General features: G+C 42.5%; 1 protein-coding gene across 1 annotated transcript in view; it reads right to left on the bottom strand.

Annotated features, from left to right (window-relative positions):
* Window positions 1-4,522: 4,522 nt before the first annotated feature.
* Window positions 4,523-20,245, bottom strand: part of TMED10 (transmembrane p24 trafficking protein 10) — a 37,899-nt gene continuing 22,176 nt past the window's right edge. The window contains exons 4-5 of the mRNA XM_084842063.1: window positions 11,713-11,839; window positions 4,523-8,779 (exon numbers count right to left, since the gene is read on the bottom strand). Of these exons, the coding sequence (XP_084698189.1) occupies window positions 8,658-8,779; window positions 11,713-11,839 (249 nt within the window). The 3' untranslated portion in view covers window positions 4,523-8,657. The remainder of the gene's footprint in view (window positions 8,780-11,712; window positions 11,840-20,245) is intronic.

Raw genomic sequence — 20,245 nt, 5'->3', positions numbered from 1 at the left:
AGTAGATTTGTGTGTGAAAGGATGTGTGCATGAGCTCCAGTGTTGGTAATGAACAAATTCCTGGGATCTGTATGTGCTCACAGGCCCATTGTGCTGCAAATATACATTCACCTTCCTAAGCCAATATTTGCCCTTGGTTCCAATTGGTGGACGTCAGGGTTCAAGTGAAAAACAAAGTAGATCCTGCAAGCCTAAAGTCTGCCCACCCTTGCAGTGCAGACTTGCTACCTGCTTCCCAGGTGATGCCCACACAAGTATGTCAATAGCCATGCACTGTGTTTGCCCTTCCCTTCCTGTGGGCTCTACTGAAGAACCAACTTGGCCAGGGAGTGCAGTTCTGGGCACACTTGCTCAAGCTCACCAGCGGTGTAGCTACTTAACAGTCTTATGCAACTCCATTTATGAAGCAGAAAACTATAATTTCACATCTCCACCCAACATTATTCCATGCTTTACAACTGCTTCTACATTCTTGATAATGTTAGAAAGAGTAAAACTGTTTGCCAAACTTGATTTGTTCAAGGAATACTCTGAGCATGTGCAGTTTCACATTTTAAACTCTCTTAAATAATAAACCATCATGAATACTGGAATAAGATGGAGTTTGCTTCTGCTGCCGTGACGCTAAACACATTTACAAGGCAATAAGCACAATTTTGTTGCAAGAAATGGATAATATTGTTATGTATCAAGCGGGGGGTACTGTGGCTTAATTATCGTTTGGAGCCTGTAGAGCTGGGAGTAGCAACAGTGGGTGGAGCTTCTCATCACTGTGGGTGGAGCTTCTCATCATGTCAGACTTTGAAGCTTTGGGAAGGAAACTCAAGAACTTTGGGGCCCAGATAGTTTTCTCATCCAGCCTTCCAGTAGTTAGAAGAGGGATAAAAATGAAAGAAAAATACTCTGGGTGAATGACTGGCTATGAAGGTGGTGCCGACACAAGAGATTTGGTTTCTGGGACCACGGGCTATACTTTCTGGAAGAAGGGCTGTTGGCAAGGGACGGGTTGCACCTCACAAAGGATGGGAAGAATGTGTTTGGCCACAGCATGAAGAACTTCATCAGGAGGGCTTTAAACTGAATCCTACGGGGAAGGGAGATGTAAAGTTGGAGATAATAATGGACGATGGCTCATGCACCGCAACGGAGAGAACAGCTCTAATAGCACCCAATAATAGTCTTCAGACACAGGAAGAAAGCCAGACTATGAAGCACATGGTCTTCGATGTCTATATACTAATGCCCAGAGTATGGGAAACAAACAGAACGAACTTGAACTCTTAATACAAGAGGGAAATTATGACCTGATAGGTATAACTGAGACTTGGTGGGATGACTCTCATGACTGGAATACAGCAATTAAAGGATACAACTTGTTCAAAATGAACAGGAGGAAAAGAAAGGGAGGTGGGGTTGCACTGTATGTGAAAAATACATATCTCTGCACAGAAATACAGGAGGATGAGCTTAGCAGCCCCATCGAGAGCATCTGGATTAAAATAAATGGAGCAAAGAATAAAAGGAACCTGATGGTCGGAGTCTACTACCAGCCACCCAATCAAGGAGAAGACGAGGATGAAACTTTTGAAAAGCAAATAGCCAATGTTTTAAGGAAGCATGATGTAGTAGTAATGGGGGACTTCAATTTCCCTGGTATTTGTTCTAAGGGAAGCAAAAGCCGAGTGTAGTCAAACGCATACCCTGGATTTTAGGAAAGCTGATTTTCATAAACTCAGAACAATGATCAGTAAGGTCCCAAGGCAAGCAACGAGAAAAGGAGTCCAAGATGGGTGGGAGCTTTTAAAAAAGGAAATTCTCAAGGCACAATTACAAACAACAACAAGAAGAAAAGGTGGAAGACAACAGAAGAAGCCAGTGTGGCTTCACAAAAAGCTTAGAGATGACCTGAAAACAAAAAAGCACATATATAGGAAGTGGAAAGAAGGCCAGGCAACAAAGGAAGAGTACAGGCAGGTAGCACAGAATTGCAGGGATGGTGTCAGGAAGGCTAAAGCTGAGCACGAGCTGAAGTTAGTGAGGGATGCTAAAAGCAACAAAAAGGCTTTCTTCAGCTACGTGCATAGTAAAAGATAGAGGAAAGGAATGGTGGTTCAGCTATTAAATAAGGAGGGCAAAATGACAACAGATGACAAAGAAAAGGCAGAGGTGCTCAATTCCTACTTTGGCTCAGTCTTCTCCCAAAAGAGGGCCTATGACCCGCCTGGCAAAGGCGAAGTACAGGCTGACGGGGCAGAATTGCAGCTTGAGATCGATAGGCATATAGTCAAGGAACACCTAATTACCTTGAATGAGTTCAAATCTCCAGGCCCAATGAACTGCATCCTAGAGTAATAAAGGAACTGGCAGAAGAACTCTCAGAACTGCTGTCTATTCTCTTTGAGAAATCATGGAAAACAGGTGAAGTGCCAGATGATTGGAGGAGGGCTAATGTTGTCCCTATCTTCAAAAAGGGCAAAAAGGAGGAACCTGGGAACTACAGACCAGTCAGTCTGACATCAATCCCTGGGAAAATTCTGGAGCAGATGATAAAGCAATCCATCTGGAAGCACCTTGAAAACAATGCCATGATTACTCGAAGCCAACATGGATTTGTCAAAAACAAATCCTGTCAGATGAATCTGATCTAAGTTTTTGATCAAGAAACCTCCCTTGTGGACTGTGGGAATGCTGTAGACATAATTTACCTCGACTTCAGCAAAGCTTTTGACAAAGTGCCCCATGATATCCTGATGAGCAAACTAGCTCAAAGTGGGCTAGATGAAACAGCGATCAGGTGGATCCACAGTTGGATACAGAATCGGACTCAAAGTGTGCTTATCAATGGGATATTCTCCAACTGGGGAGAGGTAATGAGCGGGGTACCGCAGGGCTCAGTCCTGGGCCCAGTGCTCTTCAACATTTGTATTAATGACTTGGAGGAGGAGGTGCAGGGAATGCTGATCAAATTTGCAGATGACACAAAATTCTGCGGGATAGCTAATACTTTGGAAGACAGAAACAAAATTCAAAGTGATCTTGATATACTGGAGCACTGGGCAGAAAACAACAGAATGACATTTAATAGGGACAAATGCCAAGTTCTGCACCTAGGAAAAAGAAACCAAATGCACAGTTACAAGATGGGGGATACATGGCTCAACAACACTACAAGCGAGAAGGATCTTGGAATTGTGGTAGATCACAACCTGAAGATGAGCCAACAATGTGATGTGGCTGCAAAAAAGGCAAATGCTCTTTTGGGCTGCATTAATAGAAGCATTGCTTCCAAATCCCGGGAAGTACTAGTTCCCCTCTACTCAGCACTGGCGAGGCCTCTTCTGGAGTACTGTGTCCAGTTCTGGGCACCACATTTTAAGAAGGGTGCAGAAAAACTGGAGAGGGTTCAGAGGAGGGCAACAAAGATGATCAGGGGACTGGAAACAAAGCCCTATGAGGAGAGACTGAAAGAACTGGGCATGTTTAGCCTTGAGAAGAGCTGAGGGGAGATAGGATAGCACTCTTCAAGTACTTGAAAGGTTGTCACAGAGAGGAAGGCCAGAATCTCTTCTCGATCATGCCAGAGTGCAGGACATGGAATAATGGGCTCAAGTTACAGGAGGCCAGATTCCAGCTGAACATCAGGAAAAACATCCTGTTAGAGCAATACGACAACGGAACCAGTTACCTAGGGAGGTGGTGGGCTCTCCCACACTGGAGGCCTTCAAGACGAGGCTGGACAGCCATCTGTCAGGGATGCTCTGACTTGGATTCCTGCACTGAGCAGAGGGTTGGACTCGATGGCCTTGTAGGCCCCTTCCAACCCTACTATTCTATGATTCTGATGTCCCAGTGAAATACTTATAGCAGAGTTCCCGATAAAAAGTAATAGCTGCAGAACTCCTACCTAGTTTATTTTCCATAGGCAGGACAAAATATTAAAAAATCCAGATTGCTTGGAACTTTTAAGTCATAACCCTAGTTCAAATGATTACAATTAGAAAATAGCTTTGCAGTATGTATGTGCCTAAAGAAGACATTCAAAGGAGGACTTGTGAAGTGACTGTGATCATTGAGGATGCTGGGAATTTCCCTTCTGAAAAGATGATAGGTTGTGCTTTCAAATTAGACTTATTAACATTAGTCTAAAAAACAGTAGGACTCTAGATCAGTGGTGGGCACACTTCAGGCTTATGGGATTTTTTTTTGTTACTAGAACCCCATGGCCCACTAATTGGATTTTAGCGCAAAATAGTGTTTAGGGGTAGAGCCAGAGGCAAACTGGTGGTTTGGGAGTGAGGTGAATTAACTACTGCATCCCCCCATGATCCTGAATATAGAAGTACAAATCTATATCTAAGTTACTACTAGTACAAGACTCTAAAACTGGCCAGCAAAGTTGCACAAACACCTGGTCATAGGCAACCAATAAATACTCCTCTATTTTATAGGAGATGAACACTGAGGCAGAGACAGACATGTTTAGTTCAAGGCTAGATGTGACAGAGAATGTTTGTTTACTTGGAATTTTAATTGCTATTGTTAAAACCTTTGTTGAGTCAGAAAACCTTGTTTATGTACTACAAATTACTCTGTGATCTAATATTAGGGCCTCCTCTACTTTCTGCCCACCCCTGATCTAGAAAAGGTAAATCTAAAGCAGGCTAGTTGTAGCCTGCACTACAAGTTGTTTGTGCAATGAGGCTAAGCAGATACATACAAAAGGATTGTTATTGGCTGCATTTGCCTGTTACCAGTTTATAAACTCCTTTACAAATCCTTATTCAAGCATTTAAATCTTTCACTTCAGATGCATCACTTTGGGAACTAGTTGAATGCTATAAGAGGAGAGACTTAACAACTGCCATTCCTGCTCTACATATCAACACAAGTGCATCTTGAAACGTAGCAAAGTATGTGTCTACCCATTCAAGTCCCAGCAAAAGGGTTAAGAGTTCCTTCAAAAGTAACTTGTTCACAACAGTAACAAGTCTCCATATAAGAAAGTGTGTGCAGAATTTGCCAGAACTGTGGAAGTTTTTGTTTGTTTTTACAGGGGTGAGGATGCCCAACCCCAAACCCCATGATCAGCTTGGAGGCTAGGATCAGCCACTGTGGAAGCACCTTGTGTAGGGAGCCTCCCACTCCCACAGCATCAGTTTCCCCCTGGTAGCTATGATAATGCAAGTAGAGAGTGGCCCCACCCCCATTTTTACTCACACAATGCATACATAGTTAATTGAGAACAATGGAACCATTTCATTAATGATCCACTTCTCCCTACTGAAGTTATCCATTTTTTGCCACATAGAAGACAAGTGTATACACATGTGCAAACTAGTCCAGCAATGGCCTGCTAGGTTACTATTATTTCAGATGGCCGAATTGCAGCTTGTGTGCCGAATCTGCCCCCCTGCTCTCTCCCCAAATCCACACTCAAGCATTCTGTACTTTGCCATGTGAAAGCATCTTGGCATTCTGTGCCAACTGTCTCATCCCAGAATTCAGTGTATGCCTTGGCACTGTAACTGTGTTTACCACTGTACTGGAAAAGGCATTTCCACTGCTTTCCTTAGGCCAAGAACCATGCAAATACTCTCACAGCCATGAAGCATGGGCTGAACACTGTGTAGGGGATTTTTCGTATTGGCTGTAAAAGTGCAGGGAGAGGCCAACGTGCTTTACTCCATCCTTCAACTGAAATATTACTTTGAGATGTGCGCGTGCATATCGACAGATGGGATAGCTTCTTTGCAAATAGGGATGTGCATTATTGGCTGAACACAGCAAGGAAAGCGCTGTATGCAAGGATGAGGGAAGCAGCAAGTATAGACTGGCTGGCAACAGTCTATACCTACCTTTATGTTCCTCCTTTAGAAACTGCAGTGTATTTAGCAACTTTTATAACAGAAATCTTTAACGATGTCTCTGTATTTAAAAAGTTGAATTCTTATGTTCCACCTTAAAAATAACCTCTAATTTTATTAACTGATGAATTAGGAACATTAATTGTGCACAAATGCTCCAGGCACCAAGGCCAAGAACAATTATGTACATGGCCCTTGGGCTAAGGAAGTTTGCCATCAATATTTAAACACACACACACATGTCACTATTCCTTGAGGAAACTCAAGAGTAGCTTATAGAGAGACCTTCCAGGCAATCTCTGCTCCAAGCATTAAACAGGTCAAGACCTGGTAAGCTTTAACAATGTTAACAGTTTCATTGCTTTTACACAATTCTCACAATGGACAGTAGCTTCCAGCACCCTGAATTTTATTTAACTGATATGTTGGCAAAGCAGTTGTCAAGCTTGGTTCTACAACTTGGAGACCATTTAATTGAAGAACCAGGCTTCTCTGTCTTTTATTTGGGGCCAGTGTGGTATTTTGGAGAGTGTTTGGGGTTTAGTGGCAGGTTTCCCAGGTTCAAGTTCCTACTTAATCATACACCCCTCTTGGGGGGAAGGATAAGTGAGATAAGGCTAGTGGCATGTTTTGTACAGTGAAAAAAATCTAGAAATGATAGCCTACTCAAGTCACAGAAGCTGTAAAGAAATAGCTAATTAAGTAAGTTAAGGTATAAAGAGTTCAAGAGTTTTATAGAGAAAATGATCTGAAGAAAATCCCCCCACCATTTTTATTGAAAAGTGACAAATCCCCAACCACTTGTTACAGATAAATCTGTACAGGTTTCCACAACCTGTTCTACTTAGCATCAATTATACCACAAGAATTAGGAGCAAAGTCAGGACATACTACAGCAATGCCACTAAGACATAAATCTAATAGATATCAACTCAACACTTCACCAACTTAAAAATGTAATTTCTGATTGGCAAATAAGTGGCAAACTCAAAAGAATGAACAAGAGGACACCTCTCCCAAATAATTGCTTATTTTCTTAAAATTTAGCAAACTTGTTACTGCAGTATAAATAAGGGAATCTAAAATAGCCACTACATCCCCTGAAGCACAACCATCCATCACCATTTCTATTTTAGGTTGTAACTGCAGGAAGTTCAGGGATCTTAATTTAAAAGCAATGTTGAGCACTTGCAGACAAAATTCACAGCACTGATTTTGGGGGAAGAAAAGAACTAGGAGAAGATGACCAAAAAAAAGTTTTGAGGTTCCAATCTAGCTCCCTACATTTTAAGTTTCTCTTGTGAGCATTGCTCTCTCTATGTTTGCCTCATGTGTTTAGATAATATTTAAGACTGAAGCCAAACAACAAATAAATGTTTCTGCTTTGTCATCAGGAAAATGTTTTTTATGCTCCTTCATTTGCCACAGAACTGGGGAATGCAATCAGAATCTTTGGATTCCTGAAGCCAAACTGGAAAGAAAATGGCAAATATTTATCAGTTAATTAGTTAACCTAATAACCCCATGCACCCACCCAATGAGTGGCATGTTCAGCAGTGTCATGGTGCTGACAATTAAAGAATTACAGAGGAAGCCTTTTCTATACTACACCATATTTAATGCAAATATATGGGAGCCAGAAACTACAGAACGTTTTAGGAGCAGGATCCTTTTTATGAAAACAGAGCTGAACATCTGTTGTGATTCAGAACCACCATGTGGAAGGTATTTTTACCACTGAAGTAAGTCCTGAAACTTGTAGAGCCCAGGAACTACATGTTTTAAAATTTAGCGACAAATTACAGTTCACCTTCATTTTCTCCCATTGGCTCACTCCCTGTCATTATGCATCCAAATACTATAGTGCATGGATGCAGGGCTACAAGCATATGGATGTAACTTGATTTAAAATTTGCTACAGTGCAGGTATGATACTGTCCAAGTAGCAATTTTACTTATACCTATGGCAGATGACAGAGGCAAATTCCTAACCACCCCAATGGAATTAACTTGAGCGTGCACTTCAAGTATGCATCTTGCAGGTTCTTCTTACAATTAAACAAATGGCCTTTCACAGTATCCAATGTGCTTTCCAGAACTATAGCACTTTAGAACAAGAGACGATAATACCTCAGAGAATGCAACAAGATGAGAACAAGAGCCTGAGAAGTCTATACATCAAGCTTTTCTTCTGTAATCTAAGCAATATGGCCCATCTATTTTCCTTATGGTCTTCCTGCTCCTACTAACAGAAATATCAAATATTTTGACAATTACCACTGGTAGTTTCTTCCCCACGCTTGAAATGTAGCTAGTGATAATTGTGGAAAAAGATCTGCTTCTGGGAGATTTGGCTCCAAGCACATCTGAGCCATTCTCTCACAAAACTCTTGTGTGGTAACAAATGAAACGCTTCAAGTTTAAACAAATTCTGTGTATTCACAAGTGGTTTAGAGGATCAGTTTGGTGACATCGGGAAGAGGTCACCTATTCTCTGCTGTAAAGGAGAGAAAGAGACAGCGCAAGAGCCAACAGCAGCTGTCTGAGACAGTTTTATTTCATCCCTGTCCAAGAGTCCCCCAAAATCACAACTTCTGCCCCTCCCAAATCTATCCAATAGTTCAGAAGCTTCCTCGTTGTTTTCTGTGCCAGCATTTCCCTCCCTCCCTTTGGGGGCCAATTGCAGAAAAAGCTCCATTTGGCAGGTCAACTCCAAGGTGCCTCTAAACGGCCACAACTGGATCACTGTGTTGTTCTGCTGGGGTTTTAAAGAAGGGGGAACTGTCCCTCCTGCTACTCAATCAACTTCTTGGCCTTGAAGAAACGGCGCAGATAGAAGACCTGCCAGGTAGCCAGTCCAATGAGGCAAAACATTGAGAAAATGCTGAAGTATAGTACCCGAATGTTGGTAGACTCTGAAACAAAAAACAAAGTTTGTTACTTAGAAGAAATGCCAAGAAATGCCCTTGATCACTTCAACCCCATAGTCTACTAAAGGGATGAGGAACCTCCCGCCCACAGGCCTAATCCTGCCTGTGGACCCTCTTTAGGTTCCTCCTGCCCCCCACAGGAATCCCTGGTTACCTCCAATCTAACATATAACAGCAAGGGATATGGGTGGCGAGCGAGGAGGAGCAGCCCCTCTTCCCAGCGCTGGCTGAGTCCTTTAGCACAGCGCCCTCATAGGGATGATATGCACTGTGCAAAGGCCAGGGAGGAGTGGCAGCATCAGTTGAGTCCCTTGCTCCATGCTGAAAGAGGCACAGTATTCCTCTCAGCATGGAGAAAGGCAAAATGGGTGGGGCGATGAAGTCAGTAGGTGTGGCTAGACACACTGACCTTTTCTGTGCAGTGAAGAGCTCAAGGGAGGACAATTTGGTCTTCATCTCAAATTGATTTGGCACCCCGGTCTAGTATCTTTTCGCTTGGAAACACTGACATTAAAATAAGCAGCAAAAAAGATGGAGATGCATGTAGAAGATGGAGATGTATGCAAGAGTAACGTAGGTCTTTCAGCAGAAACCCCAGATGCTTTCACTCAGCAAAAGCAGAATTTATGATCCTAGTCCTCATGGCTACTGAAATGTGTTTGAAAATAACACAGGCAGTGTCTGTGAAAGACTTCAGGATTCACAGATGGAGCACCTCTGCCATGCATGAACACTATTTATAGAAATGAGTACATTACATACATTTCATTATTGTACCCATTTGGAAGGAAGAACTGGTTTCCTTAGGGCTGGATACAAACAGCCCTCATTATGGGTGAAAAAGAAAAAAATGACAGAATCCAACTGAGAGTGGAGAGAAGGAATTGATTCATTCGTCGTCATCATCATGGTGATCACTCATGACCGAGTAAGATTGTCTTCCAAAGATAGAGTCTATATAGATAACTCTTTAAAAGGATTAGACAGATTCATAGAAGATAGGTCAATCAACACATTAATCTCTAGCAGTGGGTCTGCAGGTGGCTGTAAAGGCCGATTCTGGATCTACACAACCTCCCACAGTGAGAACATAGGTTTCCAGGTAGAAGGCAGTCACGGTGAGGGTTTGCTTGATGTGCCTTCCACTGAGCTCGTTTCTCCCTTTTGCTCTGTACTCGTGCTTCTTCAAAGTCCATAGCACCTTTAATATAGGCTGACCTCCAGTTGGAACACTCATGAGTTAGAGCGTCCCAGTTCTCAATCCTTATGTTACATTTTTTTAGATTAGCTTTAAGAACATCTTTACATCTCTTTTGCTGTCCACCAATATTCCATTTTCCACTCATAAGTTGGGAATAGAGTAACTGCTGTTGAAGACAATAATCAGGCATTCGAACAACATGGCCAATCCAGCGAAGTTGATGTTGGAGAATCATTGTTTCAATGTTGGTGGTCTTTGCTTCTTCCAGTATGCTCACATTACCGTCTGTCTTCCCAAGTAATTTGCAGAATTTTTCGGAGGCAGTGTTGTTGGAATTTTTCAAGAAGTTGGGAGTAGCGTTTATAGATGGTCCATGTTTCACAGGCGTACAGTAAGGCTGGTAGTACAATGGCTTTGTAAACAAGCATTTTGGTCTCCCTGCGAATGTCCCAATCCTCGAACACTCTATGCTTCATTCAGGAGAATGCTACAGTCGCAGAGCTCAGGCGATGCTGAATTTCTGTGTTGATGTTGGCTTTGGTGGAGAGATGGCTGCCCAGATAAGAAAAGTGATCAACATTTTCCAGCATCATACCGTTAAGCTGGATTGATGGCGCTACAGAGGGATTGGTTTGTGCTTGCTGGTAAAGCACTTTGGTTTTTTTGATGTTAAGCGAGAGGCCGAGCTTTTCATATGCTTCTGCAAAGATGTTTAGGATAGTTTGGAGATTTTCCTCTGAATGTGCGCTGATTATGTTATCATCAGCATATTGAAGTTCTATGACAAAGGATGTAATTACCTTACTTTTTGCTTTCAGCCCACTGAGATTAAAAAGTTTTCCATCTGTTTGATATATAATTTCTACACCAGTGGGAAGTTTCCCAACAAGGTGTAGAATCATAGCAATGAAGATAGCGAATAAGGTTGGAGCAATGACGCATCCCTGTTTAATGCCTGATCCCACTTTGAATGGATCACTTTGAGAGCCATTGTTATCCAAGATTGTTGCGGTCATGTTGTCATGGAGGAGCTGCAAGATGTTCATAAATTTATTAGGGCATCCGGTTTTCAGAAGGATGGTCCAGGGAGCAGTACGATTTACAGTGTCGAAGGCCTTAGTCAGATCAATAAACGCCATGTACAGGGGTTGGTTTTGCTCCCTGCATTTTTCTTGGAGCTGTCGTGCGGTGAAGATCATATCCACTGTCCCCCTGGAAGGGCGGAACCATTTTGGGATTCAGGGAGGATGTCTTCTGAGATAGGTAGAAGGCGGTTTGCGAGGATCCTTGCCAGGATTTTGCCTGCCGTAGCTAGAAGGGAGATGCCTCGATAGTTTCCACAATCTGTTCTATCACCCTTTTGAAAGAGAGTGATAATTATGGCATCCCTGAAGTCTGCTGGGATCTCCTCCCTCATCCAGATTTTTTCCATGAGCTTGTGAAGCTGTTGTGTAGCTTCAGGCCCACCTTCTTTAAAGACTTCAACAGGGATCCCACTTATGGTGGTGAAATATTCAGTTATCATGACAGGAAGTTCAGAAGTTGATAGATGATACATCTACAAATAGGTGGATTATTGCAAGGTCTCAGAGCCTTACCTAGACTACAGACTAAGCATCAAGTAAGCATTGTGACAGCGTAATCCCTAGCCATATGACTTAGTGAGAGATGTATATCAGTGATGTTACTCCATGACTTGGAGCATGCAAATACTTACCATTGGTATCCCGCATCTCCTCTTCCCGCTTCTTCATGTAGGCAAAGTCATTGACAACAGATTCTGAAAGATCTTCCAGGCGTCGCAGTTCTAGCTCCAACGGCTTCAACTTCTCCACCTTAGCAATCTGACAAAGGAAGAGACCAGAAAATGACTGAGCCAGTCAACACCAGTCACACACATTTAAATTTGGGCTTCCATTTCAATAAGCCAATGAACAACATATAGCATTCCTGCCATTAGGAGGCACTCCAAGAGTTCAATCCAACAGCCACTAGAGCAAAAGTCCACTCACACAACGGAACTTCTGCTCATGCAATGGGACTTCCCCATCCTCTCTTTCCCCATAAAGTCCTCTGTGTGCCCCAAATCTGCTCTAGAGCAACTCCCAGCTTTCCAGGGATTTCAGAGGTACAGAGGAGTTGCAGGAGGGAGAGGAATTCCATTCTGCTAGCAGATAACCAGTGTTATGTCTACATCCAAGCCTTATTCCCATTAAGATGTTTCTTTTGAATACAGAGCTCCTTGAGTACAGTTCTAGGGTTGGCTAGAAAGTAGATTGGGATCTACTGGTAGATCTCTGGGTGATTTGCAATAGATCAGCAAGGATTTCTGACGCCCAATTGTTTAGTAACAACAACAAAGTGACTCTCCCCCACCCTAAATTATACAGAAGTGAAGAAAGCTGGGTGGGGGAGTAATCAGGAATGGATTTTTACGTGGAAGGACTGTGACCTCCGTTCAGTTCTGGCACTTAAAAGAAATTCCTGGGCTCAGAATTATATAATTTTAAGTGCATGTCTTTTGCACCACAATCCCACTGTTATATCTCAAGGTTCTAGTAAAAAACCAAAGTAGATTCCACAAGTCTGAAGTCTGCCTATCCCTGGTTCTAAGTAATAAGCATGTTAAGCACCACAATAGATAAAATTACTGCACATCTTTGTTTGTATAGACATATTACAAACCTTTCTCCCTCTACCTGAGTTCTAAATTCATTTCAAGTTAATTTTTAGAGTTGGTTGGGTTTTAAAACAAGGCTGTGTCACCATTACTTGAAAGGAGAGTCCTAATTCAAAAATGCAGCTAGCTTAGTTTATTTTTGAACATATGAAGCTGCTTTATATGAACACAGACCATTGGACTATCTGGATCAGTGTTGTCCACTTTGACTGCACATGATTCCTCAAGGTCTTGAAGAGGTGTTCTGCTTCTTCAGATCCTTTTAACTGGATATGCCAGAGACTGAAGTTGTGTTCATCTGCATGTAAAGCCTGTGCTGCACTGCTGAGCTATGGCCCCTCCCTTCCTCCTTTTGACAGCATATTCTTAAAAATTACTATTATTAACGTTGTTGACCACACAGTCAGATTTGGCTGCATGACATCAACTGATAGCAAATGAAGCCAATAATTTCCCCTCAATCTGAATGGGTAGGGGAGGAAATGTGTCAGCTCAACGCTGGGCCAAGACTCCTTTTTTTGCCACACTGAACAGTCTTGACTGGCTACTTTGACATGATCCCCATTTGGCTGGGATCACACTGCAAAAAAAAGAAGAAACAAAGCACCAGAAACAAGGAGAACACAATGGCTGTAAGCTGTTATAAAACGCTGACACAAAGAGTACATGTGTGTTGTTTCAGGAATATTTCTGCATCCCTTTCAGGAATATTCATGTAATATAATATACATGTGTGTTGTTTCAGGAATATTTCTGCAATGAAATTTCTACACAAGCACTAGTTCTAATACTCTGAAGTACATCTTGTGCTGAGCAACAAGCTACCTAAACCAGGAATACCTCCCTTTCCCCATCTACTGTAGCTTGCAGCTCTGGCTGAATACAAGAGGGCAGCAGCCAATGGACTGCACCTCATTGTGGCAGGGGTACAACAGGACCAACTGCCTGGTGATGGGAATTGCAAAAACCTTGGCAAGCCCATGTACACTCATTTGATTTGAGCCAAGGATGGTTTCATTTTAAACTAGGATCAACATATTTAATTCTTTAATCCATTAGATTAAGTTGATTTAAAAGGTACCCTTGATTAATCAGGCAGATTTTTAAAATGCAAATTATTTTTTTAACACCAGGACTTATTAAAATTGCAGAAGGCAACAACCATCTTAAAAAGAGACGTTCTATCCAGTGAGGGAGAGAATGGACAATGTCTCTTCTAAGATGATGCCAGCTGTTACACATGTACAATGTGCGCATCATCAAAAAACAAGTAAAAGTTGTTGTTTCTTTGGAACTATTTTTTCTCATGTGAAGGTATGTAGATTAATCAGTCAACTAAAACTTATATAATTAACAAAGAGAGCAATCTTCTGTATGTTTACTTTAGCAACATACTCCTCCTATACATGCCTACTCAGAAGTCTCACTGAATTCAGTGGAACTTACTCCCAAGTAAGTCATTATAGCAGGGTGGATAAAAATCAATGATAATTTTTTTTAAAAAAAAAATCTGATTTGTAAAATTTAAATCAGATTGTTGTTTTAAAATCATAATTAAAATGCTATTTTTTTCTCATTTTCAAAAATAACAAAGTTACAATTAAGTCTCATCATATACATGGTATATATACATGGTTTAAATATATGTAACCCTACACTTACAGTATCATAAAAACAAATTCATGGCTCTGTCACACTCACACATAATTGGTAGGAAACTCAATCAAACACAGACATTCATTTTAGTTTTTCATCTCATGAAAATGGCTCAGCCTGGTCTAACTACGCTTTTTGAATGTTCTGGGCTTTTGATTTCTGTTTCTCTGACTAAAGCTACACGTGCAGTGGCACAGGCTGGATAGGGTTGCTGCTGTTGTTCTGTGTGTATGTGGTGATGGAGCTGGGCCAGGCAAGGAAGAGGGGTTAGTTAAGACAAAAAGACAACATAGAATGGTGGTGAAAAAAAATCAAAATTTTAAACATTTAAATCCAATTTTTAATTTGAAAAACATGTAATTACCACATTTCTCTTAAACAACAACTTGTTGTTGTTGTTCAGTCGTTAAGTCGTGTCCGACTCTTCGTGACCCCATGGACCATAGCACGCCAGGCCTTCCTGTCCTCCACTCTCTCCCGGAGCGTGCTCAAGTTCATATTCATTGCATCGGTGATGCTATCTAGCCATCTCATCCTCCGCCGTCCCTTTCTCCTTTTGCCTTCAATCTTTCCCAGCATCAGGGTCTTTTCCAGAAAGTTTTCTCTTCGCATTAGGTGGCCAAAATATTGGAGCTTCAGCTTCAGTATCTGTCCTTCCAATGAGCACTCAGGGTTGATTTCCTTTAGGATTGACTGATTTGACCTCCTTGCAGTCCAGGGGACTCGTAAGAGTCTTCTCCAGCACCACAGTTCGAAAGCATCAATTCTTCGGCACTCAGCCTTCCTTATAGTCCAGCTCTCACAGCCATACATTGCTACTGGGAAAATCATAGCTTTGATTATACGAACCTTTGTTGGCAAGGTGATGTCTCTGCTTACTATGCTGTCGAGGTTTGCCATAGCTTTCCTCCCAAGGAGCAAGCATCTTTTAATTTCATGGCTGCAGTCACCGTCTGCGGTGATGCTGGAGCCCAAGAAAATAAAATCTGTCACTGCTTCCATTTCTTCCCCTTCTACATGCCAGGAAGTGATGGGGCCAGATGCCATGATCTGAGTTTTTTTAATGTTGAGTTTCAAACCAGCTTTTGCACTCTCCACTTTCACCCTCAACAAGAGGCTCTTGAGATCCTCTTCGCTTTCTGCCATTAGGGTGATATCGTCTGCGTATCTGAGGTTGTTGATAATTCTCCTGGCAATCTTAATTGCGACCTGTAATTCATCCAACCCGGCGTTTCTCATGATGTACTCTGCATATATGTTCAATAAGCAGGGCAACAATATACAGCCTTGTTATACTCCTTTCCCAATTTTGAACCAATCAGTTGTTCTATGTCCGGTTCTTATTGTTGCTTCTTGACCCTCGTACAGGTTTCTCAGGAGACAGGTAAGGTGGTCTGGTACTCCCATCTCTTTAAGACTTTGCCACAGTTTGTTGTGATCCACACAATCAAAGGGTTTAGCGTAGTCAATAAAGCAGAAATACACGTTTTTCTGGAATTCTCTTGCTTTCTCCATGATCCAGCGAATGTTGGCGATTTGATCTCTAGTTCCTCTGCCTCTTTGAAACCCGCTTGTACTTCCGGTAGTTCTCGGTTCACATACTGCTGAAGCCTAGCTTGCAGGATTTTGAGCATAACCTTGCTGGCATGTGAAATGAGTGCAACTGCGCAGTAGGTGGAACACTCTCTGGCATTGCCCTTCTTTGGAATTGGAATGTAAACTGACATTTTCCAGTCTTATGGCCACTGTTGAGTGTTCCAAATTTGTTGGCATATTGAGTGCAGCACTTTAACAGCATCATCTTCTAGGATTTTAAATAGCTCAGCTGGAAGACTGTCTTCTCCGCTAGCTTTGTTGTTAGTAATGCTTCCTAAGGCCCACTTGACTTCACTCACGAGGATGTCCGGCTCAAGTTCAGTGACCGCACAAGTTCATGGCTATCAGGGACATTAAGATCTTTCCTGTATAGTTATTTTGTGTATTCTTTCCACCTCTTCTTAATCTCATCTGCTTCTGTTAGGCCTCTGCCTTCTTTGTCCTTTATCATGCCCGTCTTGGCACAAAACGTTCCCTTGAGATCTCAGATTTTCTTGAAAAGAGCTCTAGTCTTTCCCATTCTATTGTTTTCCTCGATTTCTTTGCATTGTTCATTTAAGAAGGCCTTCTTGCCTCTCCTTGTTATTCTCTGGAATTCTGCATTCAGTTGGATATATCTTCCCCTTTCTCCCTTGCTTTTTGCTTCCCTTCTTTCCTCAGCTACTTGTAAAGCCTCATCAGACAGCCACTTTGCTTTCTTGCATTTCTTTTTCTTTGGGATGGATTGAGTTGCTGCCTCCTGAACAATGTTACAGACCTCCGTCCATAATTCCTCAGGCACTCTGTCTATCAGGTCTAATCCCTGAAATCTATTTGTCACCTCCACTGTATATTCATAAGGGATATGATTTAGGTCATACCTGAATGGTTTAGTGGTTTTCCCTACGTTCTTCAATTTAAGCCGAAATTTTGCAACAAGAAACTCATAATCTGAGCCACAGTCAGCTCCAGGTCTTGTTTTTACTGACTGTATAGTGCTTCTCCATCTTTGGCTGCAAAGGACATAATCAATCTGATTTTGATATTGACCTTCTGGTGATGTCCATGTGTAGAGTCACCTCTTGTGCTGTTGGAAAGGAGTGTTTGCTATGATCAGTGTGTTCTCTTGGCAAAACTCTTATTAGCCTTTCTCCTGCTTCATTTTGTACACCAAAGCCATGCTTGCCTGTTATCCCGGTGATTTCTTGACTTCCTACTTTAGCATTCCAATCCCCTGTGAAGAAGAGGACATCTTTTTTTGGTGTTAGTTCTAGAAGGTGTTGTAGGTCTTCATAGAACCGATCAACCTCGGCTTCTTCGGCCTCAGTGGTTGGGTCATAGACTTGAATTACTGTGATGCTGAATGGTTTGCCTTGGATTCGAACTGAGATGATTCTATCGTTTTTGAGATTGTACCCCAGTACTGCTTTTCCCACCCTTTTGTTGACTATGAGTGCTATTCCATTTCTTCTAAGGGATTCTTGCCCACAGTCGTAGATATGATGGTCACCTGAATTAAATTCGCCCATGCTTGTCCATCTGAGTTCGCTGATTCCCAAGATGTCGATGTTCAATCTTGCCATCTCATGTTTGACCACCTCCAGCTTACCTTGATTCACTGATCTTACATTCCAGGTTCCGAAACAATATTGTTCTTTACAGCGTCGGGCTTTCTTTTCACCACCAGACACATCCACAGCTGAGTGTCCTTTCGGCTTTGGCCCAGCCGCTTCACTCTTTCTGGCGCTACTTGGAAATTCCCTCTGCTCTTCCCCAGTAGTATATTGGACACCTTCCAACCTGAGGGGCTCATAGAATCATAGAATAGTAGGGTTGGAAGGGGCCTACAAGGCCATCGAGTCCAACCCCCTGCTCAATGCAGGAATCCAAGTCAGAGCATCCCTGACAAATGGCTGTCCAGCCTCGTCTTGAAGGCCTCCAGTGTGGGAGAGCCCACCACCTCCCCAGGTAATTGGTTCCATTGTCGTATTGCTTACAGTCAGGAAGTTTTTCCTGATGTTCAGCCGGAATCTGGCTTCCTGTAACTTGACCCCATTATTCCGTGTCCTGCACTCTGGCATGATCAAGAAGAGATCCTGGCCTTCTTCTCTGTGACAACCTTTCAAGTACTTGAAGAGTGCTATCCTATCTCCCCTCAGCTCTTCTCAAGGCTAAACATGCCCAGTGCTTTCAGTCTCTCTTCATAGGGCTTTGTTTCCAGTCCCCTGATCATCTTTGTTGCCCTCCTCTGAACCCTCTCCAGTGTGTCTGCATCCTTCTTAAAGTGTGGTGCCCAGAACTGGATACAGTACTCCAGATGAGGCCTAACCAGTGCTGAATAGAGGGGAACTAGTACTTCCCGGGATTTGGAAGCAATGCTTCTATTAATGCAGCCCAAAATAGCATTTGCCTTTTTTGCAGCCACATCACATTGTTGGCTCATCTTCAGGTTGTGATCGACAACAATTCCAAGATCCTTCTCGCTTGTAGTGTGGTTGAGCCACATATCCCCCATCTTGTAACTGTGCATTTGGTTTCTTTTTCCTAGGTGCAGAACTTGGCATTTGTCCCTATTAAATGTCATTCTGTTGTTTTCTGCCCAGCACTCCAGTCTATCCAGATCACTTTGAATTTTGTTTCTGTCTTCCAAAGTATTAGCTATCCCGCAGAATTTTGTGTCATCTGCAAATTTGATCAGCATTCCCTGCACCTCCTCCTCCAAGTCATTAATACAAATGTTGAAGAGCACTGGGCCCAGGACTGATCCCTGCGGTACCCCACTCGTCACCTCTCCCCAGTGTGAGAAGTCCCATTGATAAGCACTCTTTGAGTCCGATTCTGTATCCAACTGTGGATCCACCTGATCGTTGTTTCATCTAGCCCACTTTGAGCTAGTTTGCTCATCAGGATATCATAGGGCACTCTGTCGAAAGCTTTGCTGAAGTCGAGGTATATGATGTCTACAGCATTCCCACGGTCTACAAGGGAGGTTATTTGATCAAAAAATGAGATCAGATTTGTCTGGCAGGACTTGTTTTTGACAAATCCATGTTGGCTTCGAGTAATCACGGCATTGTTGTCAAGGTGCTTCCAGATGGATTGCTTTATCATCTGCTCCAGAATTTTCCCAGGGATTGATGTCAGACTGACTGGCCTGTAGTTCCCAGGTTCCTCCTTTTTACCCTTTTTGAAGATAGGGACAACGTTAGCCCTCCTCCAGTCATCTGGCACTTCACCCGTCCTCCATGATTTCTCAAAGAGAATAGACAGCGGTTCTGAGAGTTCTTCTGCCAGTTCCTTGATTACTCTAGGATGCAGTTCATCTGGCCCTGGAGATTTGAACTCATTCAAAGTAATGAGGTGTTCCTTGACCATATGCCTGTCGATCTCAAGCTGCAATCCTGCCCCTTCAGCCTGTACTTCGCATTTGCCAGGGGGGTCATAGACCCTCTTTTGGGAGAAGACTGAGCCAAAGTAGGAATTGAGCACCTCTGCCTTTTCTTTGTCATCTGTTATCATTTTGCCATCCTTATTTAATAGCTGAACCACCATTTCTTTCCTCTGCCTTTTACTATGCATGTAGCTGAAGAAAGCCTTTTTGTTGTTTTTAACATCCCTTGCTAACCTCAGCTCATTCTCAGCTTTAGCCTTCCTGATGCCATTCCTGCAATTCTGTGCCATCTGCCTGTACTCTTCCTTTGTTGCTTGGCCTTCTTTCCACTTCCTATATGTGTCCTTTTTTGTTTTCAGGTCATCCCTAAGCTTTTTGTGAAGCCACATTGGCTTCTTCTGTTGTCTTCCACCTTTTCTTCTTGTTGGAATTGCTTGTGATTGTGCCTTAAGAATTTCCTTTTTTAAAAGCTCCCACCCATCTTGGACTCCTTTTCTCGCTAGCATCGCTTGCCATGGGACCTTACTGATCATTTTTCTGAGTTTATGAAAATCAGCTTTCCTAAAATCCAGGGTACGCATTTGACTACACTCGGCTTTTGCTTCCCTTAGAACCAAGAACTCAAGTACAACATGGTCACTTTCCCCCAGAGTTCCTGTAACTGCTACTTTATCCACTAAGTCATCTCTGTTGGTTAGGATCAAGTCAAGGATAGCCGATCCTCTAGTTCCTTCCTCTACTTTCTGTAGGAGGAAGTTATCCGCCACACAAGTCAGGAATTTCCTGGAGGGGACACGTTTTGCAGAATTTGTCTCCCAACAAATATCGGAGAAATTGAAGTCCCCCATTACTACTACATCATGCTTCCTTAACATTGGCTATTTGCTTTTCAAAAGTTTCATCCTTGTCTTCTCCTTGATTGGGTGGTCGGTAGTAGACTCCGAGCAT

This window comes from Heloderma suspectum, chromosome 1 (genome assembly GCF_057233095.1).
Source record: "Heloderma suspectum isolate Gila_16-S chromosome 1, 16-S_ref, whole genome shotgun sequence".
Classification (NCBI taxonomy): domain Eukaryota; kingdom Metazoa; phylum Chordata; class Lepidosauria; order Squamata; family Helodermatidae; genus Heloderma; species Heloderma suspectum.
The sequence above is the reverse complement of the archived record's forward strand: the minus strand, read 5'-3'. Positions and strand labels throughout refer to the sequence as shown.